Consider the following 19,407-nt stretch of genomic DNA (forward strand, 5'->3'; position numbering starts at 1 on the left):
TCAGAGACTGTGTCTATCTCCATGGCTACCTTTGTAAGAACATTTCAAGAGTAATTTCGGAAGAAAAAAAAGAAGCTTGAAAAAATTCGCAGGCTGATTTTAGGACCTCACATCTTAATAAGATGACTCCATTGTTTTCCCTCCTAAACATTTTCCAGACACTTAAAAAAAAATGTGTCTGAATAGATAAATCTATTTTAGCCTCCTGCCTAATACCTTTTTTCAGAGTATCCCAAGTTAAATTTCTCATCTTAGCCTTGCCTTCCCACATCTCCCAAATCCTGAGCCCTTAACAGCATCACCCTTCTTCCAGCTTTCTAGGCTTAAAGTCTTATTCTGCTTATAATCCTACCCTTCTCTCCTTGCTCCTTACACCGCCACCCCTCCCCCCCAAAACTGCTTATTAAGTCTAGTATGATGAACGCATCAACCTTGGTTTTTATGGCACTTCCAAAAGTGGTCCCTACCGTATTTTGGTTTAGTTAAAAATCACCAGCCTTCCAGGCTTATTTATCACTTCTTCCTGACAAAAATCCTCTTGTTCCCTGTCATGGTATGCCTTTTCCTCCTTTTTGCCTTTCAGAAACTTCTTGTTCTTAAACCCATCTCAGACTCCACCCCTTCAACTTTCCTTTTTCCCCATTCTAATCATATTGACTTTCCCCTCTCATCTTTGAATCCCCAGTACGCTCTGTACTTTTAAACTTTAATAATAGTTATTTGAGTTCATCCCATCTCCTGATTTGCTTGTAAGCTGAAAAAAAGTCTTCATAGTGCTTGTTATTTCCCTTTTTTGCTACCTTTTCTTCCGGTTTCTGCCTTTCAGTTTTAACAAACATCGATTGATCAACTTTAATTTCTGTTTGCTCAGGCACCATGCTAGGTGTTTTTTACGTATCTTCTAAATATATCATTTTATATATTCTACATATATCCTAACTTTAATCCTAAGAACAGCTTGCAGTGTAGTATTACAAGAGATCCTCAGTATCCAAATGCTCATTAATCTAAGGGATACATGGAAAAGCAAAAGTTACCAAGTAAGAAAATATTCACTAAGGAATTGAGCACCTATACAATTAGGCTCTACTCACCAATTCTCCCTAATTAACTTTAGCTGTTATCCTTCCCATCTATCACAGCAACATCCTTCTCTGTTATTCTCTTGCTAATACAATGCAAATACAAAATGAAATGATAAGCCTTGCAAAAGATGTGAAATTTCATGAAGTCTATGAAAGTACAAGAGAATGGGTTTAAATCACTTGCAAAATTAACAATAGAAAAAAGAAAAAGGATGGTGACTCAGACATACACTTTAAAAAAGAATAATTTGAGTAACAAAGAATTAAGAGAAAATTGTTGAAGTCTTCAAAACAAAAATGACCTGTATTCTATGCTCATATTATAAATTTCAGAGCTAGAGAATGTTATACCATTGTATAGTCAGGAAAGTTATGCCAAAAGATAAAATTAAAGCGTGTAAGTGGAGTCAGTAACTATTTTTTAGTGAACTAATTTTCTTAAGTTTTAGTTTCATATTTCAGATTAAGTTACAATCAATCCCTTATTTTTTTACCATTTACTCTGAAATATTTGGACCTATTTTAAATAGATTCCAATACCAATTATCCTTGGATACCAAGGACCTTTTCTGTCTACTTTTCACAGCCAAGGTAGCATCAGAATGCCTGAGTATTAACTCAGAATATTAGCTCCCACTTCATTCTTGTTACTCCTCTTGGGGGACAATATGTTTAAAATTGCTAGTTTTTCCTCTGTCATCTCCTTTTTCTTTTCACTTTTTTTAGCCTTGGTTCACCCTTATTACTGCTTCTGTATGTCCTATTTCCCCTCTTTCTCCTTTGCCTGTTTACTGTTATTCCTGTGCCTTATCACCAGTATCCTAACCTGGAGACTTATCTGCTTTGCCTGGCCTGCCTTGCTATCCCTTTTTAACCTCATCATCTGGAATTCAATGCTTTGTGTTTTAGGTTTTTTCTTCCTTTGCTTTAGGTCTTTTTTTACTTTTTTCTTTCTTCTCTCACAATTTTTTTTTTGAATTTTTGTTTCATTCTTTCTTCCAAATGCTTGCTTATACCTCTTCACTCATGGTGAGAAAGTTGGTGTTACCCAAAACCTCTGTGTACTGTGGAAACCCTTATTGCTAAGACTACGAGTGAGATAAGACCTAAACACCCCTTCTCAGAGGAAGCCTTTCTTTCTGTTTTGCCCAGCACGTGCATGTATTATATTGGCCACTTTATCTGGGCAGTTTCTATTGCAAACCTCTGTAGGCTGATATACTTATTTCTGTCCTTCCATCTACTGCCAAAGGCGCTTGATAACTAAGCAGTGGGTATACACTTGTGAAATTTGGTTAGGTGTTTAATATTGTAATTCTGCCATAGAAAAATCTTAAACTTAGAAATTTTTTAAATAAAAATATTGGGAAAAATGTAGGAGGTCTTGGGGGGAAAATCTCTTCTTATAGTGGGTCACTCTCTGCTTTAGAAATTTAAAGAAATATTTTAGGGCATAGGCTTGATCTGCAATTTTATGTTAATTTATACAACACTATTTTTGACGACGTAAGGATAGGTTTAATCTAAATATGAAGAGAAGACATTTTGGAGAGAGTCACAGATTCTTCTCTAAAGAAAACAAAGTCTCTTAAAATTAACATCTGAAATGTATGATAGGAACATTGTAGTTGGAAAATGAGTGATTAATAGGTTTTCTCAGTTTGGTATTTCCGACTAAAGTGTAAGTGCGAATGTTGTTCATTCTCCCAAATTGGTACATTTCTCTTTCATTATCTTTTTGTGCTGGTAAAAGGTAATTCAGAATATATTTTTTAATTCCTATAAAAATGAAATCCTCATAAATCAGAGTTTTAGTAATCTCTTGTCTGTGATTTGGTGAAAAGTTTAAAAAAATAAGCACTTTGGGAAAATGTCTGTCTTCATATCCTCATTAGGAAACTTCTCTTTAATTTTGTAGTCAAATCAGAAAATTAATGCCCGTTGGACCACAGAGGAGCAGCTTCTAGCAGTGCAAGGTATATTAAAGATAAGCAGTTATTGTTGTTAATAATTATATAACTTGTCATGAAAGGTGACTACCGTAGTTCTTCCCTTCCTTTAGAAATGGATCAAGAAAGGAGTCTTGTGTTCACCACAAAGTCCTGGTGACCATGAATTCTCTTTTGTACTTGTGGATGTGACATACTGAGCCTGTGTGCATTTTGGGTCTTGAACAGCACGTAATGCATTCTCAGCACTGAATAAATGGTGGTAATGACAAGCTTGAACAAGTCATATGGTCTCCGGGGCCTCTGCTTCAGTATTCCTGCATTTGGATTCATTCTTACTGTATCAGTCAATAACTCATTATTAAAAGCATAAACTATTATATATTTCTGGTTTCCTTGATTACTCTGTATTTGATAAATGTCAGGTACTGAAAATATTAATGGTATGCTTAACTTTCAGTGTACCGTAACTTACTTAAGAGATATGCCACTGAATGCTTCAAAACCTGACTTTAAGTATATCTATTTATACAAAAGAGATTTAAGATATATATATTACACATACAGTTTTTAAATGCACTATTTATAAGAATGCTTTGTTGAATTGTATGGCAGAAAACTTTTTGTGATATGAATACCCATGGGCGAGTTGGAAGCATGGGTATTCTAGAAACTTGGATTTTCTTGTGTTTGAATTACTAAAAGAAGGGCAAACTGTATGTTTTAATTTAGGTTTGTAGGTTTTTTCCCTTTAAAGATGAATTATCTGCAGGACTGATTGTGTGATTTAAGTTTGGTCTACAGTTTGTTTCTTCCTGGCTGAGCCCTCTGTTGAGTACTACTAGCTTTTTAATCTAGGTTAACTACTATAAGAGATTTGGGACCCAGTGAAACATATATATTTTAAAACAGTTCCAAGTATTCAAATACAGAGAACATATTTAACTCAAAAATGTTGTGTGAGTATCATTCGGATATGAGAATAATGTAGTTAAAGATTGATTAATAGATGACTCTGCAGTTTGAATTAGAGTAAGAATTACCCAGTGTGATTTGAAAATGTCACAGGAGGGTGCCAATAGGATAATGTCAGCCTTCCCTTTGGTATACAGCACAACACAGTCATTTCATAAATAGAAATACTTGATTCGATGGAGGCAGGGTACTGGATGTGCATTGAGCACATCTGTAATTTTAGAACTCAGTTTCTGAGTGAGTCTGAACAAAGTTTAGTTTATAATGTTCAATAATAGCTGTTTTAAAATTAGAAACTGACAGTTTAAATTTTTAAATTAAAAAATTAGTATTTTCAATGGCTGTCTCTCATTTGTTTAGAATTATGGCTTATAGTTCTAACATAGTTATTTGAGTAGGCATTGCTTTGACGGATGTAAAGCCTGTTTCCCTTCATTGTAGTAGCCTATAGATGGCATTTAACCCCGTCTTCCAGTACTTAGTTGCTTAAAGGTTAATATACTAGTCCTGTACTCTCGTATAAGAAATTATCCCAGTGAAAGGGTTTTCTGAAGAGAATCGTCTAGGAAGTCTCGGTTAATCTTTCTGTCTGTGTACAGAATCAGGATTTGATCTTGTTCTACAGTACTCCTTTAAGTGGTAAGATCCACTGAATCTTATGGCTAATTGGATATTTTGAAAAACTGTATTCAAGAGAAGAACGGTGGCAGGATTTACATATAGAGTTTGAGCTATATATGTGGACATTATTTCAGCTTATAAATATTAAAAGAATGGAGTAGTTATAGAAATAATCAAACATTTCCTCTCTCCTGAGGGATATTCAGTGTTATATTTTTATGCATATTTAAAAAGTAATCCTTAAATAAATTACACTAATGCAGCAATTTGTACAAAAAGATACACATTCTTAGAATTTTGAAAGCACTCTCTTAATGTCTTTGTTTTCATTTGAATATTTATTTTGACTCTGTGTGAAATTTTTATTTTCACTTTGAGTTTTTAGGTTTCTTTGGTTTTGTTTGGTTTTTTGTTTTGTTTTGTTTTTGTTACATAAAATAAAACAGTTAAAGCTATTTGTGTCCAAATAATTATTTTACAGAGAATTAAAAAGTGCCATTTTTGCCTCATGTTCCCATATATTTATATAATGCTCAAAAGTGTATCTTATAAATAGTATAATCGTTTAGTGATGTCACCTGTACCTGAGTCTCAGTGTGATTAAGGTACATAATTGTAGTTTTTATTTTAACATGTGTAATCCAGAAGTACTTATCTTAGCAGGCAATTGTTTTTTTAATCTTTATTTATGATAAGCCTTATATGATATTATTCTTACGGCCACTTCAGTTTTAAATCATTTATGTTTTGATATTAACATGTTTTATATAGAACTTTATATTCAAGACATTTTACATATAGATTCTGACTTGATGTTCATTTGTTAAGTGCTTTATTTTATCTTGCTCGTAGTTGACTACTACAGTGACCTAGAGAGAGAAATGTTGACTCTAGTGTCACTAGTGAGATTTATAACTCTATTAAATAAGCTTTTTGTTTTAATTCTTAAAACCAAATAAGTATATTAAGATCATTTCCTAAAGCTTAAATATATATTTCCCACTTTACTTCCCATCTGCTCATACTGTTGTTAACTAAGTACTAACCATTTAAATAGTAAGTAAATATTTAAATAAATAAATATTATTTTGACAATAAATATTTAAATAAATAAACCATTTTCTCTTCTTTCTCCCTTGTTTGGAAGGGGGAAAAATGCTCAGAACAAATAAGAATGTCTGCTTTTACTTGTGTAATCTATCACTTTATTATGTTAATTTTAGTTCTAGCTATGTTATAACTTCAATAATATTCTTTGAAAGTCCCCAAGTGGGATATTATAAATGCTGCTTTAATTTAATTTAATCCTCTTAAAGTACTTACCAAGAATGGTATTTCTATAATTTCTGTAATCTGTTTCAGCTTTGAGTATCTAAATTTTCTGTTATAACAAATTAGTTAATAGTAAGACCAATTATAGTCTTTACATATCTGTGTTAATGGTGAAATATCCCTGTTTGTAGTTTGTGTCATATATATAAATATTTTTTTCTAACCTATGGTGCTTTTAGAAATTATTCTAAAATCAATCTTTATATTTATATGATAAACATTTCTTAATTATAAACATTTCTTAATTAAGCAAGAATTAAGAAAGGAATTAGATTCTAGGTATTTTTTTTCTCATGTGAAATGGAACAATTATTAGCTGTTTTCAAAAAATAACAGTACATTTAAATGATATTGCAAAACATCTACTTTTAAAGTGTATAGGAGCAGAAGCATGGTATACAATATTTGACATTTTTATTTTAGGTCTCCTCTTAAATGCATTCATTTCATAGTCATTAATGGTAAAACAAAAATGCTCACCAACTAAAATATATGTGCTATATTAGGATAAACAACAACAAAATTTTTTTCTAATTTTATCAAAATGTCAACTTTAATTTTTAGTTTTCTTTTTTATATTGCCTGCCTTCTCATATAAAACAGGAAATGACAGAGCTATGTTCAAGTGAGTTATGCTTACAGTTAAATGTTACCCTTTCTCCCTGTAGTTTATACATTCATTCCCTTTTAGGAGAAATGAAGTTGCAAGTCTAGAAATTGTCTTCTTTCTAATTTTATCTCCTACTTTAAAAAAAAAACTAGAGTAGAGGGAAAAAGAGATTTGGCTGTTGATGAAGACATAAGGATTGTACCAATCCTTACATAATCCTCAGTACATTAATGATCAAAAGGAGGTGGAGATAGATTCATACTTTTCCATCTAAAAGGTATCTGTTTGCATTAGAGAGTTTCCTCTGTTATAACTGATACACAAGAATGGAGGCCCAGAAGTATAATTGTCAACTCTCTGCTGCACTTGCTTCAGATAATTAATGATTCAAAATTCCCAGCATTTTCGGGAGGAAATTTAACTTGTAACAAGGAAGATGGGAAGATTCAAAAGAGTAAGGCTAGAGATTGGAAAGAGAATATATAATTTTGACTTTTAGCCGTTGCCCAGATGCACCAATCACTGTCCCACTGCTGTTGATATCTTTTTTACCTTCTTTAATAGGAATTCTTGACGATATTTACAGGAGGTGAAAAGAAATGCATGTTCCTGAATGGTTTGAGTTTAAAATTAATCTCTTATTGATAGGAAAGAACCACATCCCTGCAGTTTCTAAATGTCACTCTGTTCTTATTTCAAAAATAGATTTTTGAAAAATTAGTATTTCCCAGTTTGCTAAGTACATGTTTACTTTAAGACATTTTGAGTAAGAAGCAGGAAAAAAAAAAAATCACCCAAATTTTCATTACCTAGACCTGGAAGTGGCTTGTCACTGTAATGTTAGCTTTTTTTTTTTTTTTTTTTTTTTGGTAGTCCAAAATAAGATTTTAAAAATAACTTTTTAAACATACCAAAAGCAGATTTATGGTATTCTTTCTAAGAAAAAAAAGTCTGAATACCATGTCCAGAGTTGGGAAACACCATATTACAAATGCTTCTGAACTTAATAACTATCTTACTAGCCAAAGCTCTAAAAATATGAATTTTGAGGGGGGTTGGGTAATATAGAACATTGGTTGGAAAATAAAATGTAATGATAATACAATATCCTAATGAGTTATATTTTTATGTTAATTCTCAGATGAAACTTTAGAAGTATATATTGTAAAGATTATACAGCTTCATCTGCCACTGTAGAAGCCATATTGTTTCATTGTAACTTTTAAATGAAATTTAGAAGTTTGACTGAAAACAATTTTCTCCTATCCCTGGGAAATATTTAATTTCCCTCTTCTGGTATTCTCTCAAGTTTTTTTCCACTAACCTTTGAAAACTTACCTCTTGCCCTAAAGGTCACAAATTTAATTTAAAACCATGATTCAAATGGACCTCAGCTTTTTATACCTTCAGGAGGAGAGAGAGAGATTTAATCTTTTTCTTTTTTTTTTTTTTTAGAGAGATTTAAAAAGTGTTCTACATTTATTTGTTATTTCATATTGAGATGAGTGATTAGATGATTTTGACTTCACTTTTTGATACCTTTAGTGAACTGTCACTTAATCAAAAGTAATAGAGATAGTGCTTCACGTAAGGAAATAGAGTTACTAATTAGGAATAGTTGTACTGTCTTATTGTCTCACAATATTACTTTATTGATTCAGCCTGTGATATGGGATATAATTCGGAAGATAAAAATCTGTTTATTGGAGAAATCCGTAAGAAGTTGATCCATCATTAGAATACAAATTAGGGTTTTCAGGGTCATTAATATTAGCATTCCTATTTTATGTGTTTTTGTGCCTAGAATTTTTATCAAGGTGAACATTTTTTAAAGCATAGCAAAATTCTCATACCTGCAGTATTTAATGATGAAAATGAAGGAGAGATTTCAAGTTTTGTAATAAGAATTTCCTAAGTCATTCTAGCACCAGTTCTTGTGAGGGATATGATAGAGATACGAGGAACCTTGTTTTTTATAAACTGCGAAAAAAAATGGACCACCCTTTGCCCAGGTACAAGTTGTGACTAAAGTAGCTCTAATATACTTAGGTTGTTAAAGTTAGTTGCTCGGCGCTGCTGCCTTGCTGTGTTGACCTCTGGAACCCTAGCTGGGGATTCATCTGAAGGAGGAGTCAGTCCCAGTAAGTCTTCAGTTGGCATTTCACTAAAGTTTGACTTTGTACAGAGCTTAAGAATTCCACCTTCTAGCCAAAATATGCTGTTGAGCAACGTCACTGGGAATGTGAAAGTGATAAAGAAGTCAGCCATATCTGTCTCTTGTAGCTTAGGGAAGAATAATAGAATGAAGCCCTATGGAGAAGGAAAATCAATTGTATTTCCTGAGCAGTTCCTCTGTACTCAACATTGTAGTAATGCTGCTGGTAATTTGTATTCCATAGGATAGTACTTTCCAACCTTTTTCATATCGTGGCACACAGAGAAAATTATGCAACTTTTCATAGCACACTGAGGAGGACAGATGAGGCTGCTGTTTGTCCAGAGGAGACTGCCAAGGAGCTCTAGCTTTTCCAGACTGGCCCAGCCATCCTGCAGGTTAAGGGCATTAATATCTGGAAACACTTATTCTCAGTACATGATTGAGATCTTTAGCCAGACTGCAGAAGTCTGTAGTGTGGTCTGAGCCTTAAGGCTTTGCAAAGTAGTTGATAGGAGGCTGGCGTACGTGAGTTAATCATAAACTTACCTAGGTGACTTAGAACTTAAGTGACCTGAAGAAAATCCAAAGTGTCTGGGTAAACTAAAGTTCCTGTAGAAAGTAGTTTTGGCTTGGGGGCATGTAATTCTGGACATGCAACAATATTAATGACAAGGCAAAGTCCATCAAGCAAGAGAAAATAAAATGGAAGACCAAAAAATAAATAAAGTGAGAAGAAGAGGGAACAGTTATATAATGGAGTTTGACATGGGGACAAGTTAGTGGTAGATTTTGGAGTATATTTTGCTAAATAAATGGGTGTTCAGAGGGTTGTAATATTGTCAGACTTGGAGTCAAAGTTACTCTTAATGTGACTTCTTGCTAAGAATATAGAAAATCTAATCCTAGATTTATTTAAGGTTTTCACATCTAAACACATGTATTTAGTACCTTTGGTCATTTCTAGAATGTAAATTAAATATTTATTATGAAAATTAGTATACTGTTAGAACACTCTGTGTGATTTCCAGTTAGTATTTGCTTTCCAGTGCAGCCATCTCAAGTTGAGTTTCTCTTTTCCAACGTACAAGTAGTAGAGATGTACTTGAGTATGTAGCAATAATTCTTAATATGAAATGACCTTGGGTTCTTATTGCCCCGTAGACCCTTGGTGGAGCCTGGTCACCATCAGGATTTATACTCAATTATGAAGTTCAAACTGGAAATCAGCTCATGGGTTTAAGAGAATATAAAATCATTTATATTGTAAATGAATATAAAATATTATAAACTGTTTAAGTATCATTATTACTTTGCTGTCATGCACATGTCTTTCCCTTTAAGAACAGAGCAAATGAGCATACTTTATAAACTCAAAACCCCTGTATTAACAATGGGATATAGCTTAATAATGTCAGGGCTACCCAAAATGCTCTAAGAGAAAGGAACTCCCCATAGAGTCAAGCCTAGCAAGTTGAATGTAGCAAGAGATACTTATTCCCAAGTTTTCAATATAAAATAAGTGCAAAATTTAAAAACAAGAATTATATCATTCTGGTGCTTTAAGGTAATAGGTATATCATCCAAATAGGTATCAGTAAGAATATGTCTAGCATTTCTGCTGGTGTATTAATATGTCCTTATATTATTCTCTTATGTGTGATTGTATACATGTTAAGTTTGTCTAAATCCCTATATTTCTGGCTGCTTAGGTTAAACTACAGACTTCAGTATCGTAGACATTGTATTTTTTTTCTCCTTTCTCATCTCTAATTAATGAGTTACTGTTTTCTGGTACTTAAAAAAGCAGTTATCAAATTATAAAATCAAAATTTTTACAGCTTTTATACTTTAAGTGCAATCTCTTTATAGAATGAATCAGTGGATTTCTTTTAGAATTCTCTAAAGAGCAAATTATTATCCATCTGATTATAAAGTCACTTTAAATTCTTTAATTGACTATCTCAAGTTCATAAATATTATCCTTCATTTAATAAAATTTCCATAATTTTATGGAAGTTAGGTTTTTTAATAACTGAATGTACAATCCTTCTTAAATTTAAGGTAGTGATGATAAGTAATCACTACTATAACCTAATTCTTCAGGCTCTAGAGCGTGGCTAGGAATCCTTCCTATATACTGTCCTTAGAACTCTAGAAAATAGCTTTCCCTTTTTTTGTCCATCAGATTGTGACGGTTCTCTAGCTTTTTACGTTTAAATTCTTACCTCGTTTCTATTCATTGGTACTGGGTAAGATAAGCAAGTAATTACGTTGAAGTTGGTGTTAAAACCAAAATTACAATGCTTTTCTTAATGGGGGAACCCTAAGACTACTCACTCAGTCCATTGAGGGGATAATAAAGAGATGGTTCATTCCCATCCAGTTTTGTTTACAAACGGTGTTGCTCAAATTTAGGTGACTGGCTACTAGGGAAATAAATGAATGTGGAATTGAGGATGGAACAAAGAATTCAATGCTTTACAATAAATGGACTGTATTTGAGAGTTCAAGAGAGGATTGGAGAAAATAACTGAGTATGTAAAAAATGGTAAGTTTCTGATTGTTCAGTTGAAGGCAAGTGGCTGGCTCGATGAAATGACATAATTGATAGTTTTCATCTGTGACCCTGATATCTTAGCCTCTATCTCAGAAATGAGAAATGAGCAGAGTTTATCAGAAAGGATTTTCATTGCTGGTATCTTGTGTGTGTGCATGATGTATAGTACACACAGCTCTCCTTACTGATCCTTCACAGGTGTATTATTTACTTTGCCTTCCAGGTGTCCGCAAATATGGTAAAGATTTTCAAGCTATTGCAGATGTAATTGGCAACAAGACTGTTGGCCAAGTGAAGAACTTCTTTGTAAACTACAGGCGTCGGTTTAACTTAGAGGAGGTATTGCAGGAGTGGGAAGCAGAACAAGGAACCCAGGCTTCTAATGGTGATGCTTCTACTTTAGGGGAGGAGACAAAAAGTGCTTCTAATGTGCCATCAGGGAAGAGCACTGATGAAGAAGAGGAGGTGTGTTTGTGTATGGAATTTGAGCTAATATGAGTTGAGGAATCACCATTCCGTGTGGTGTTCTGTAAGGTTAATTTGTCAGAGGACTAGCTAAATGAGCATGAAAGGTTGACAATACACTTACTCAGTGGTGCATCTCTCGTGACTCTTAAGTCATAATGACATGCTAAGTTTTGATCCTAGTAGAATGGAGAGTGTATTGTTCTTTCATAGTCTTATTTTATTTCCAGTGTTAAGCTGTTTACTAATAAAGATGCCTGTTTGGTAACTTCGTTGCTTTTTCAGTTTTTGGTTTTTTGTTTTGTTTTATTTAAAATAAAAGAAGCTTGTGCTTCCAAAAAACACTGGTGTTATGTTTTTGTTTTGTTTTGATTTGTTTTGTTTTTCCTGTGACAGCCCAAACTATATTGTATTAAGTTCATTAGGAACTGTCATCTCATACGTGTATTTTTGTTTCTTCACCTCTAGGCACAGACCCCACAGGCTCCTCGGACTCTGGGTCCATCACCTCCTGCCCCATCATCCACTCCAACACCAACAGCCCCCATTGCCACTCTGAATCAGCCTCCACCACTGCTTCGTCCAACACTGCCTGCTGCCCCTGCTCTTCACCGGCAGCCTCCTCCACTCCAGCAGCAGGCTCGGTTCATCCAGCCCCGGCCAACTTTAAATCAGCCTCCACCACCTCTCATTCGCCCTGCTAATTCTATGCCACCCCGTCTAAACCCAAGACCAGTGTTGTCCACGGTTGGTGGTCAACAGCCACCGTCACTTATCGGAATTCAGACAGATTCACAGTCCTCACTGCACTAAGATTAAATTGGACAGAGCTGCAGTAACTTTTCATGCCATCATTATACCAGTGCTCATCTGACTGATGCAGAAGAGGAAAGAATAATCCTTCCCAGATACTGAGGCTGCGAACTAGTTGTGTGGCAGTGGGCTAGCATAAGTGGATGTCTAAGAAATCTTTTAGTTCACGCAACTGAAATGTTATACAACAGAAAGCCTACAGTGAGGCTCCTTTCTAGAGTATACATTCAGCGACATGATCTCATTAAAGGAAAAGAGATTGAGTATTCTATATACCAAGGTTTTTTGTTTTGTTTTTACTGTATTTATTTTATTGAGAACCTTTATATTCCTGCCTCTTCATAGTCAAGGCTCTTAGTACAGGAATATTGACTTAGGAATTGTGAAAACTCCTTAAGTTTCATAAGTTAAGGATGTTCAACTTTTTCTCTTTTTTCTTTAATTTAATTTTTAACATTTTCCTATGTTAGGAGTGCAAGAATAGATAGCCTGCATTTCATATTTTAGCGTATGTTCATTTAATGCATATTTAAGAAATTATAGCTGCATATCCCTTTTTTTTCAAAAACTCTTGCTTTTTTTTCTAAAGGAATTTAAATATATTCCTTTAAAAGAAAGCAATTTAATCAATTGCAAAGCAATTATATAAAACCACAAAGAATGTACTGAACCTACTAACCCTTTAACATACAGTTCAGGGTCCTAGTGCAAAGTCCTTGCTTAAAGGTCATTGACTTGCCATCTTGCAGTGGTAAGAGGATTGGAATAATAATTTTACATATAAATGAGGACTTAATTTGTTAAAGTACAGTGTCTTTAAGTTCCTTGAAGATGGAGTTAATTTTGAATTTTTTTTTTAAATGTTTCTAAATGCTATCTGCTTTTAACTAGTAGTTGCCTACATTTGGGACTTTAGAAGAGAATTATATTTTGTCAGTTATGTGGAGATAGTGGTTATGGAAGCATTTATTTACAATACCCTTTTTGTGTTCAGGTTCTGAACTTTAAATTGCCCTCATACTTATTAACATGGTCTGCATTTAATATAAAGGATGTTTTCTTGATAAATCTCTATTGTACTGTTTGGATACATTTATGTATTCCTTGCAGCCGACCTGTACTCGTGGGTTTGGTTTAGGGTTAAATCATCAACATTATTTCATAAAATAAATTTAAGAATTTGTTCTGTGTTATCCAAAGATGTATCAGTATATTGTCACAATTGTGCTGTTAACTTAAAATGCTGAGACCCCTTTTATAAAGAAACAAAAATTTCAAGTCTTCTTAGTTCAACACATAATCATTAAGCACCTACAAAGAATATTTTACAAGTGATAGTATTTCAACAATGTATTACTAATATTTTTGATACAATGATTTCATATTGGAATCATGACCTGTGCAAAGGGACAGATCGCTTAGATTGCTATACTAGTAGAACTTAAGCTAAATGTTTGCACATTCACATTCTCACATTTAGAACTATTTCACAAAATGGTCAACATCTAAGGCCCTAGTTTATATTTTGAGATGTCATATATTCCCCAAATATTGGAAAAATAGTCCCTACCTTTGGCTCTAAAGTGTTAAAGAGCTATTGACTTAAATCCATTGATTAGTTTTAATTTTGGAGTTTAGACGACTTCTTTCCATAAGGGCCAAAAGTTCTGGCATAATCTAAAACTTTTTCCAGGATGTGTTCTTTCTTTCTTTCTCATTGGATCATCTTATGATTTAAAATTCTTAATATTCAAGAATTTATACTTATTTTTACTTTAATAGCCATGGGGACAGTTATATATCTTAAAGGAAAATATCTAAAGCATTCTTTAAAGTATTTAGATTGTCTTGCATATGTGCATACTATACAGCTTCTATTGTCTTGTCTCTTGTCAGTAGACCTTCAGTACACAGTGTGTGGGATATGTGAGTCAAGTTGGTCAGCACCAGCCTCTGTCCAGCTGTTAAGTATATTGTGCTTCATTGAAAACCCATTCTATCCCAGCCATGAGCAAAGGTGCTGTATCTGAGGGATGTGCTGTAATTTGATTTACGTACACTAGAGCACACAGTAGAAAAATCTTAGCTTCATTATAATATGACACATGTATATAGTGAGATGTCTTTATTGTGTGCTTTGCATATTTTGTAAATATTTTGCACGTCATTATTTTTCTTTTTTGTTTAAGCGGTATTTGGCCTGGAAGAGTGATATGCTTGCTGCTTACTCAAAGGATTAAAGTGTTAAAGATGTCTATGTCTTCTGTTTTTACATAATTTCATGTTGTGTGAGAAATTTAGGACCTCTTCACTGTGAAATTCTAAATACAGATTTTTATAAAAAAAAAAAGCAAAATCTAAAAATCTTTTAATGACCATTTCATTAATTTCAAGTTTATCAGTTTTAAAGAAAAACTACACCCAAGTATTTTTTTCATTACATAACTAAAAATAAATCACGCTGTTGATAAGTCTGGTAATATTAATGAGAAAAATATTTTTTCTATATGATTTAATTCCAGTGTAGTATGGGTGGAGGTAAAGGTAGGTTATGATCAAATCTTTTTCTTAATAATCTTATAATAAAGTGAGTAAAATATAATGCAAAATAAAGATGAAAGAATGTCAAATTCTGTCTTAATATAGGCCTACATTCTTTTTAGGAACAGATGTAGAGAACAAGCAAAAAACCTGGCAGTCATGATTTTCAACTATGTTAAGAATGTTGCAGGTACTTTGGTTAAAGTACCAAGTTTAGTTATTAAATATGTAGTATTCCTTTAATGTTTCTTCCTGCTATCAAAAGAATATTACCCATGAGTATTAATAACTGCTGACCACTTAACACTGGGGTGTCAGGGTCTCCTCAAAAATAATAATCTGACTTAGAACTCAGAGGAGGAACTCTCTTTTTGTGCTTTCCCAAAATAAATGATGAATACGTTCTGATTATAGGAAAAAAGAAAACGTGTATTAGTTTTTTAATTTGGACATTCATTATAGACACATCATTCATAAGATTACAGAGTAAGTGAATACAGAAAGAATCCAAGAATCAAGTTTAGGAAACCATGCTATATCATAAAATGTCTACAAGAAACAGCCTCATTTTTTTGTTGCGTTTGTGGGGGTACATAAACTGCTCTCTCTTAGGAAGAAAATAGGTCACATGTAACTCCTCCCAACTTAAATCTTGCTTAACTGCCTTAGTGAAGGAATGTTTTGCAACAATAAATTTTAGTAACCATGGAGTTTGGGAGTAAAATATTAAGAGAAGTGCTCCTAAATGTGTGACTGTGCCTTAAAGGCCATGTGGCGCTATCTTCCCTTTTTCTGTTCTCAGAAGAGCGCTGAAGGGAGAAACAATGAAAACCAGAAATTAGTGTTGGATTGAGATGTTTGCAAATTGTCTTTACCAGATTTAAAGTAGGCTATTGATAGGGAACGGATCTTTGCAATGTGGTGACTTAGACTTTACAATTGTGAAGCTGGAATTTGGGTGAGCAGTGTCAGGAAAAGATGCTGGAAAAATGAAGTGGAGAGATCTAGGAGCAATCTTCACACTGTAAATGGCATGAAGGGTAATCTTTCAGAATGCTTTATATAATGTCCTTTTCTGGATTATTTTAAGAAAGGTTAAATTTTTATTCTGTGTATTTTAATCTTACTTAAATATATGGGGTACAATTACCAATAACTAAGAAGATCCTGAATAATACCACAATACAAGGTATCTGTTTTTGAGGTATCTGTCTAGCTTACTGCCCAGAGCAGCTTTCATAACTGGCACGGTTTGGCTTCAAAAGGCCTTTATTCCCAAGAACATTTTTGTTCACATGCTGTGCCCTTTCCAAAAGAGAATTTGAAAACAATCGAAATCGCTGAGGAGCTTGTCACTTGACATATATAAAAAGTTCTCCCTCTACCGTGGTGACTTTTCCAACTCCACTGAAAAGTTACTTCACCTCTCTGTACCTCAGTTTACTTGTTTCTCTTCCCATCCCAAATTTTGGTGAAATGACAAGAGATACAAAAACGAAAATAATGCTTAGCAGTGCAGTATTTCCTTCTCTGGAAAGCCAGAGAAGGTGCCACTGGCAAATAGAGACAGATTTATGACAAAAACCTCATAGAATTAAAGAACCTCCCAATTCCACAGTGACAAAGAGCAGGAAAATACTGACATTCTCAAAAGGATCCCTTAATAACCTCAAATTCGAGGCAGATATGGAGCAGCCTCCAAAGGACCCCTGCTTCCTGGTATTGGTGCCACTATGTGTGAGCTGCACTTAGTGTGGGACAGACTTGGGGACTTGCTTCTGACCAATAGAATACAGCAAAGGTGATGGGATGTCACTTCTGTGGTGAGGCTGAAAGACTGGGACTTCTGTTGTTAGTAGATTCCTCTGCTTGCATGCTTTGGTGAAGCAAACTGCCATGTTGGAGAGGCCCATGAGGCAAGGATCTGAGGCAAGCCCCCTGCCAACAGCCCTCAGAATAACAGCCTGCCAGGAACTGAACCCTGCCAACAGCCACGTATGCTTGGAAGTAGATCCCTCCCCAGCTGGGCCTTGAGATGACTAGAGCTCAGCCAAATGCCTCGATTGCAGACTATGAGAAACCTTGAAAGAGAGAACTCAGGTAAGCTGTGCCCAGGTTTCTTAACACCACAGAAACTGTGAATTGTGTTCTTTGAGCTGCTAAGTTTTGGGGTAGTTTGTTATGCAGCAATAGAAGCTAATACAATGGACAAATATACACCATCTTAATTAAAAGAAGGTTGGAGTGACTGTATTAATGTCAGACAAAGATTTCAAAGCAAAGAATATTGTCAAAGATAGAGATGTTCACTGAATAATGATAAAGGTGCCAACTCGTCAAGAGGATCCCTGATAGAACTGCAAGAAGAAATAGGCAAATCTGCCATTAAAGTCAATGATTTCAATACTCATCTCTTAATAGTCGATAGGGCATGAAAACCAAAACTGAGTAAGAATACAAAAGATTTAAACAACACTATCAACCACTTTTACCTAATTGAAATGTATAGATTATTCCACCCAACAACAGCAGGGTAAACATTCTTTCCATATGCATATGAAATATTTCCAAGAATACACCATATTCTGTGTTATAAACAAGCTTCAATAAATGGAAACGTGTTCAGGTTATCCAGAATATGTTCTCTAAGTACAATGGAACTGGAAATCAGCAACAAAAAGCTGGAAAATTCTCAAATATTTGGAAATTAAACAACTCATTTATAAATGTTATAGGTCAGAAAACAAGTTACAAGAGAAATTAGAAAATATCTTGAACTGAATATGAGTAAAAACAGTATATAAAAATCATTGGCTGCAGCAAAGTGCCTAGGAGGAAGCTGATAGCTTTAAACGTTTATACAGGAAGATAAAATCAATCATCTAAGCTTTCTTCTTTAAAAGCTAGAAAGAAAAGAGTAAATATAGCTTAAACATAAGAGAGGAAATAAAATCATAGTTAAAATAAATGAAATAGATACCAGGAAAACAATAGAGAAAAAAATCCCTGAAACCAGCAGTTGCTGCTTGAAAAGATCAACAAAATAGAAAATTCACTAGTTAGAAAATTTGTTAGATCAAGAAAAAAATTGTGCAAATTATAAAAATCTAGACTGGAAGATGGATCATCACTACATAACCTACAGAAATTGAAAGTATTTGTAAAGGAACACCATGAACACTTTACGCCAACAAATTTGTAAATGTTTGTGAAATAGACAGATTCTTACCAAAACTCTCACAAAAAAAAATAGAAAATCTGAATCAAGTAAAGAAATTGAATTTGTAATTAAAAGTCTTTACACCTAACAAAGTCTTGGCCCACATAGCTTTATTGGTGAATTCTGTTAAACTCTGAAAGAAATAATACCAAGCCTCCACAAACTCAGAAAATACAGGAGGAAGGAACACTTCCCTATTCACTCTATAAGAGCATTATTACTCTAATTCAAAGCCAGATAAAGACAAGAAGAAGAAAAAAAAAGGAAACTTCAGACTAATGAACAGAGATGCAAAAATCCTTAATAAAATATTAGCAAATAAAATTCAGCAATATCCAAAAAGGATTGCAGAACATAATCCAGTGATGTTTGTCCCAGGAATGCAAGTTTGGTTTAACAAAAGAAATCAATTAATGTAATATACCAGAGTTTCTCAACCTCAGCACTATTGACATTTTGGGATATATAATTCTTTGTTGTGCATTATAAGATGTAAAGCAGAATCCTCAGCCTTTATCCACCAGATGCCAGTAGCATCCTCTCCCTCACCAATACAATCAAAAATGTCTCCAGCCGTTATGAAATGTCCCTCAGGGAGCAAAACCCTCAGTTGAGAATCATTGCAATACGTCATATTAATAAAATAAAGGGAAAAGGAAAATGATCATACAATAGGCACAGAAATGACACGACAAAATCCAACACCCATTCGTGATAAAAACTCTCAAAAAACTGAAATATAAGCGAACTTTCTCAACCTAATAAAAAACATCCACAAGAAGCCTATAAGTAATATCACACTTAACTGAATGCTTTCCCCTAGGATTGGAACCAAGCTAAGGATGCCAGCTTTCATCACTACTAGTCAACATTTTACCAGTGGTTTTAGCCAATTCAATAAGGCCAAAATAATAGTAATAATAATATTAACAATAACAAAAATAAAGACTTACAGATTGTAGAGGCAGAATAAAAATTGTCTTTATTTGTAGATGACATGATCTTGCATGCAAAAAATACTAATAAACCTCCAAACACTTACAGAATAATGAGTTCAAGAAGGTCACAGAATACAAGATTA

The 19,407-nt window shown here is 33.8% G+C and overlaps 1 protein-coding gene across 5 annotated transcripts in view; it reads left to right on the forward strand.

The window, feature by feature from the left end:
* Window positions 1–14,818, forward strand: part of RCOR3 (REST corepressor 3) — a 49,920-nt gene extending 35,102 nt beyond the window's left edge. For 4 of the 5 annotated variants that reach the window (XM_057725801.1, XM_057725799.1, XM_057725804.1 and 1 more), the window contains exons 10-12: window positions 3,004–3,061; window positions 11,511–11,752; window positions 12,221–14,818. In XM_057725801.1, the coding sequence (XP_057581784.1) occupies window positions 3,004–3,061; window positions 11,511–11,752; window positions 12,221–12,565 (645 nt within the window). In that variant the 3' untranslated portion in view covers window positions 12,566–14,818. The remainder of the gene's footprint in view (window positions 1–3,003; window positions 3,062–11,510; window positions 11,753–12,220) is intronic. The other variant, XM_057725802.1, reaches the window with a different exon arrangement.
* Window positions 14,819–19,407: the final 4,589 nt, after the last annotated feature.

Source organism: Hippopotamus amphibius, chromosome 3, assembly GCF_030028045.1.
Source record: "Hippopotamus amphibius kiboko isolate mHipAmp2 chromosome 3, mHipAmp2.hap2, whole genome shotgun sequence".
Taxonomy (NCBI): Eukaryota; Metazoa; Chordata; class Mammalia; order Artiodactyla; family Hippopotamidae; genus Hippopotamus; species Hippopotamus amphibius.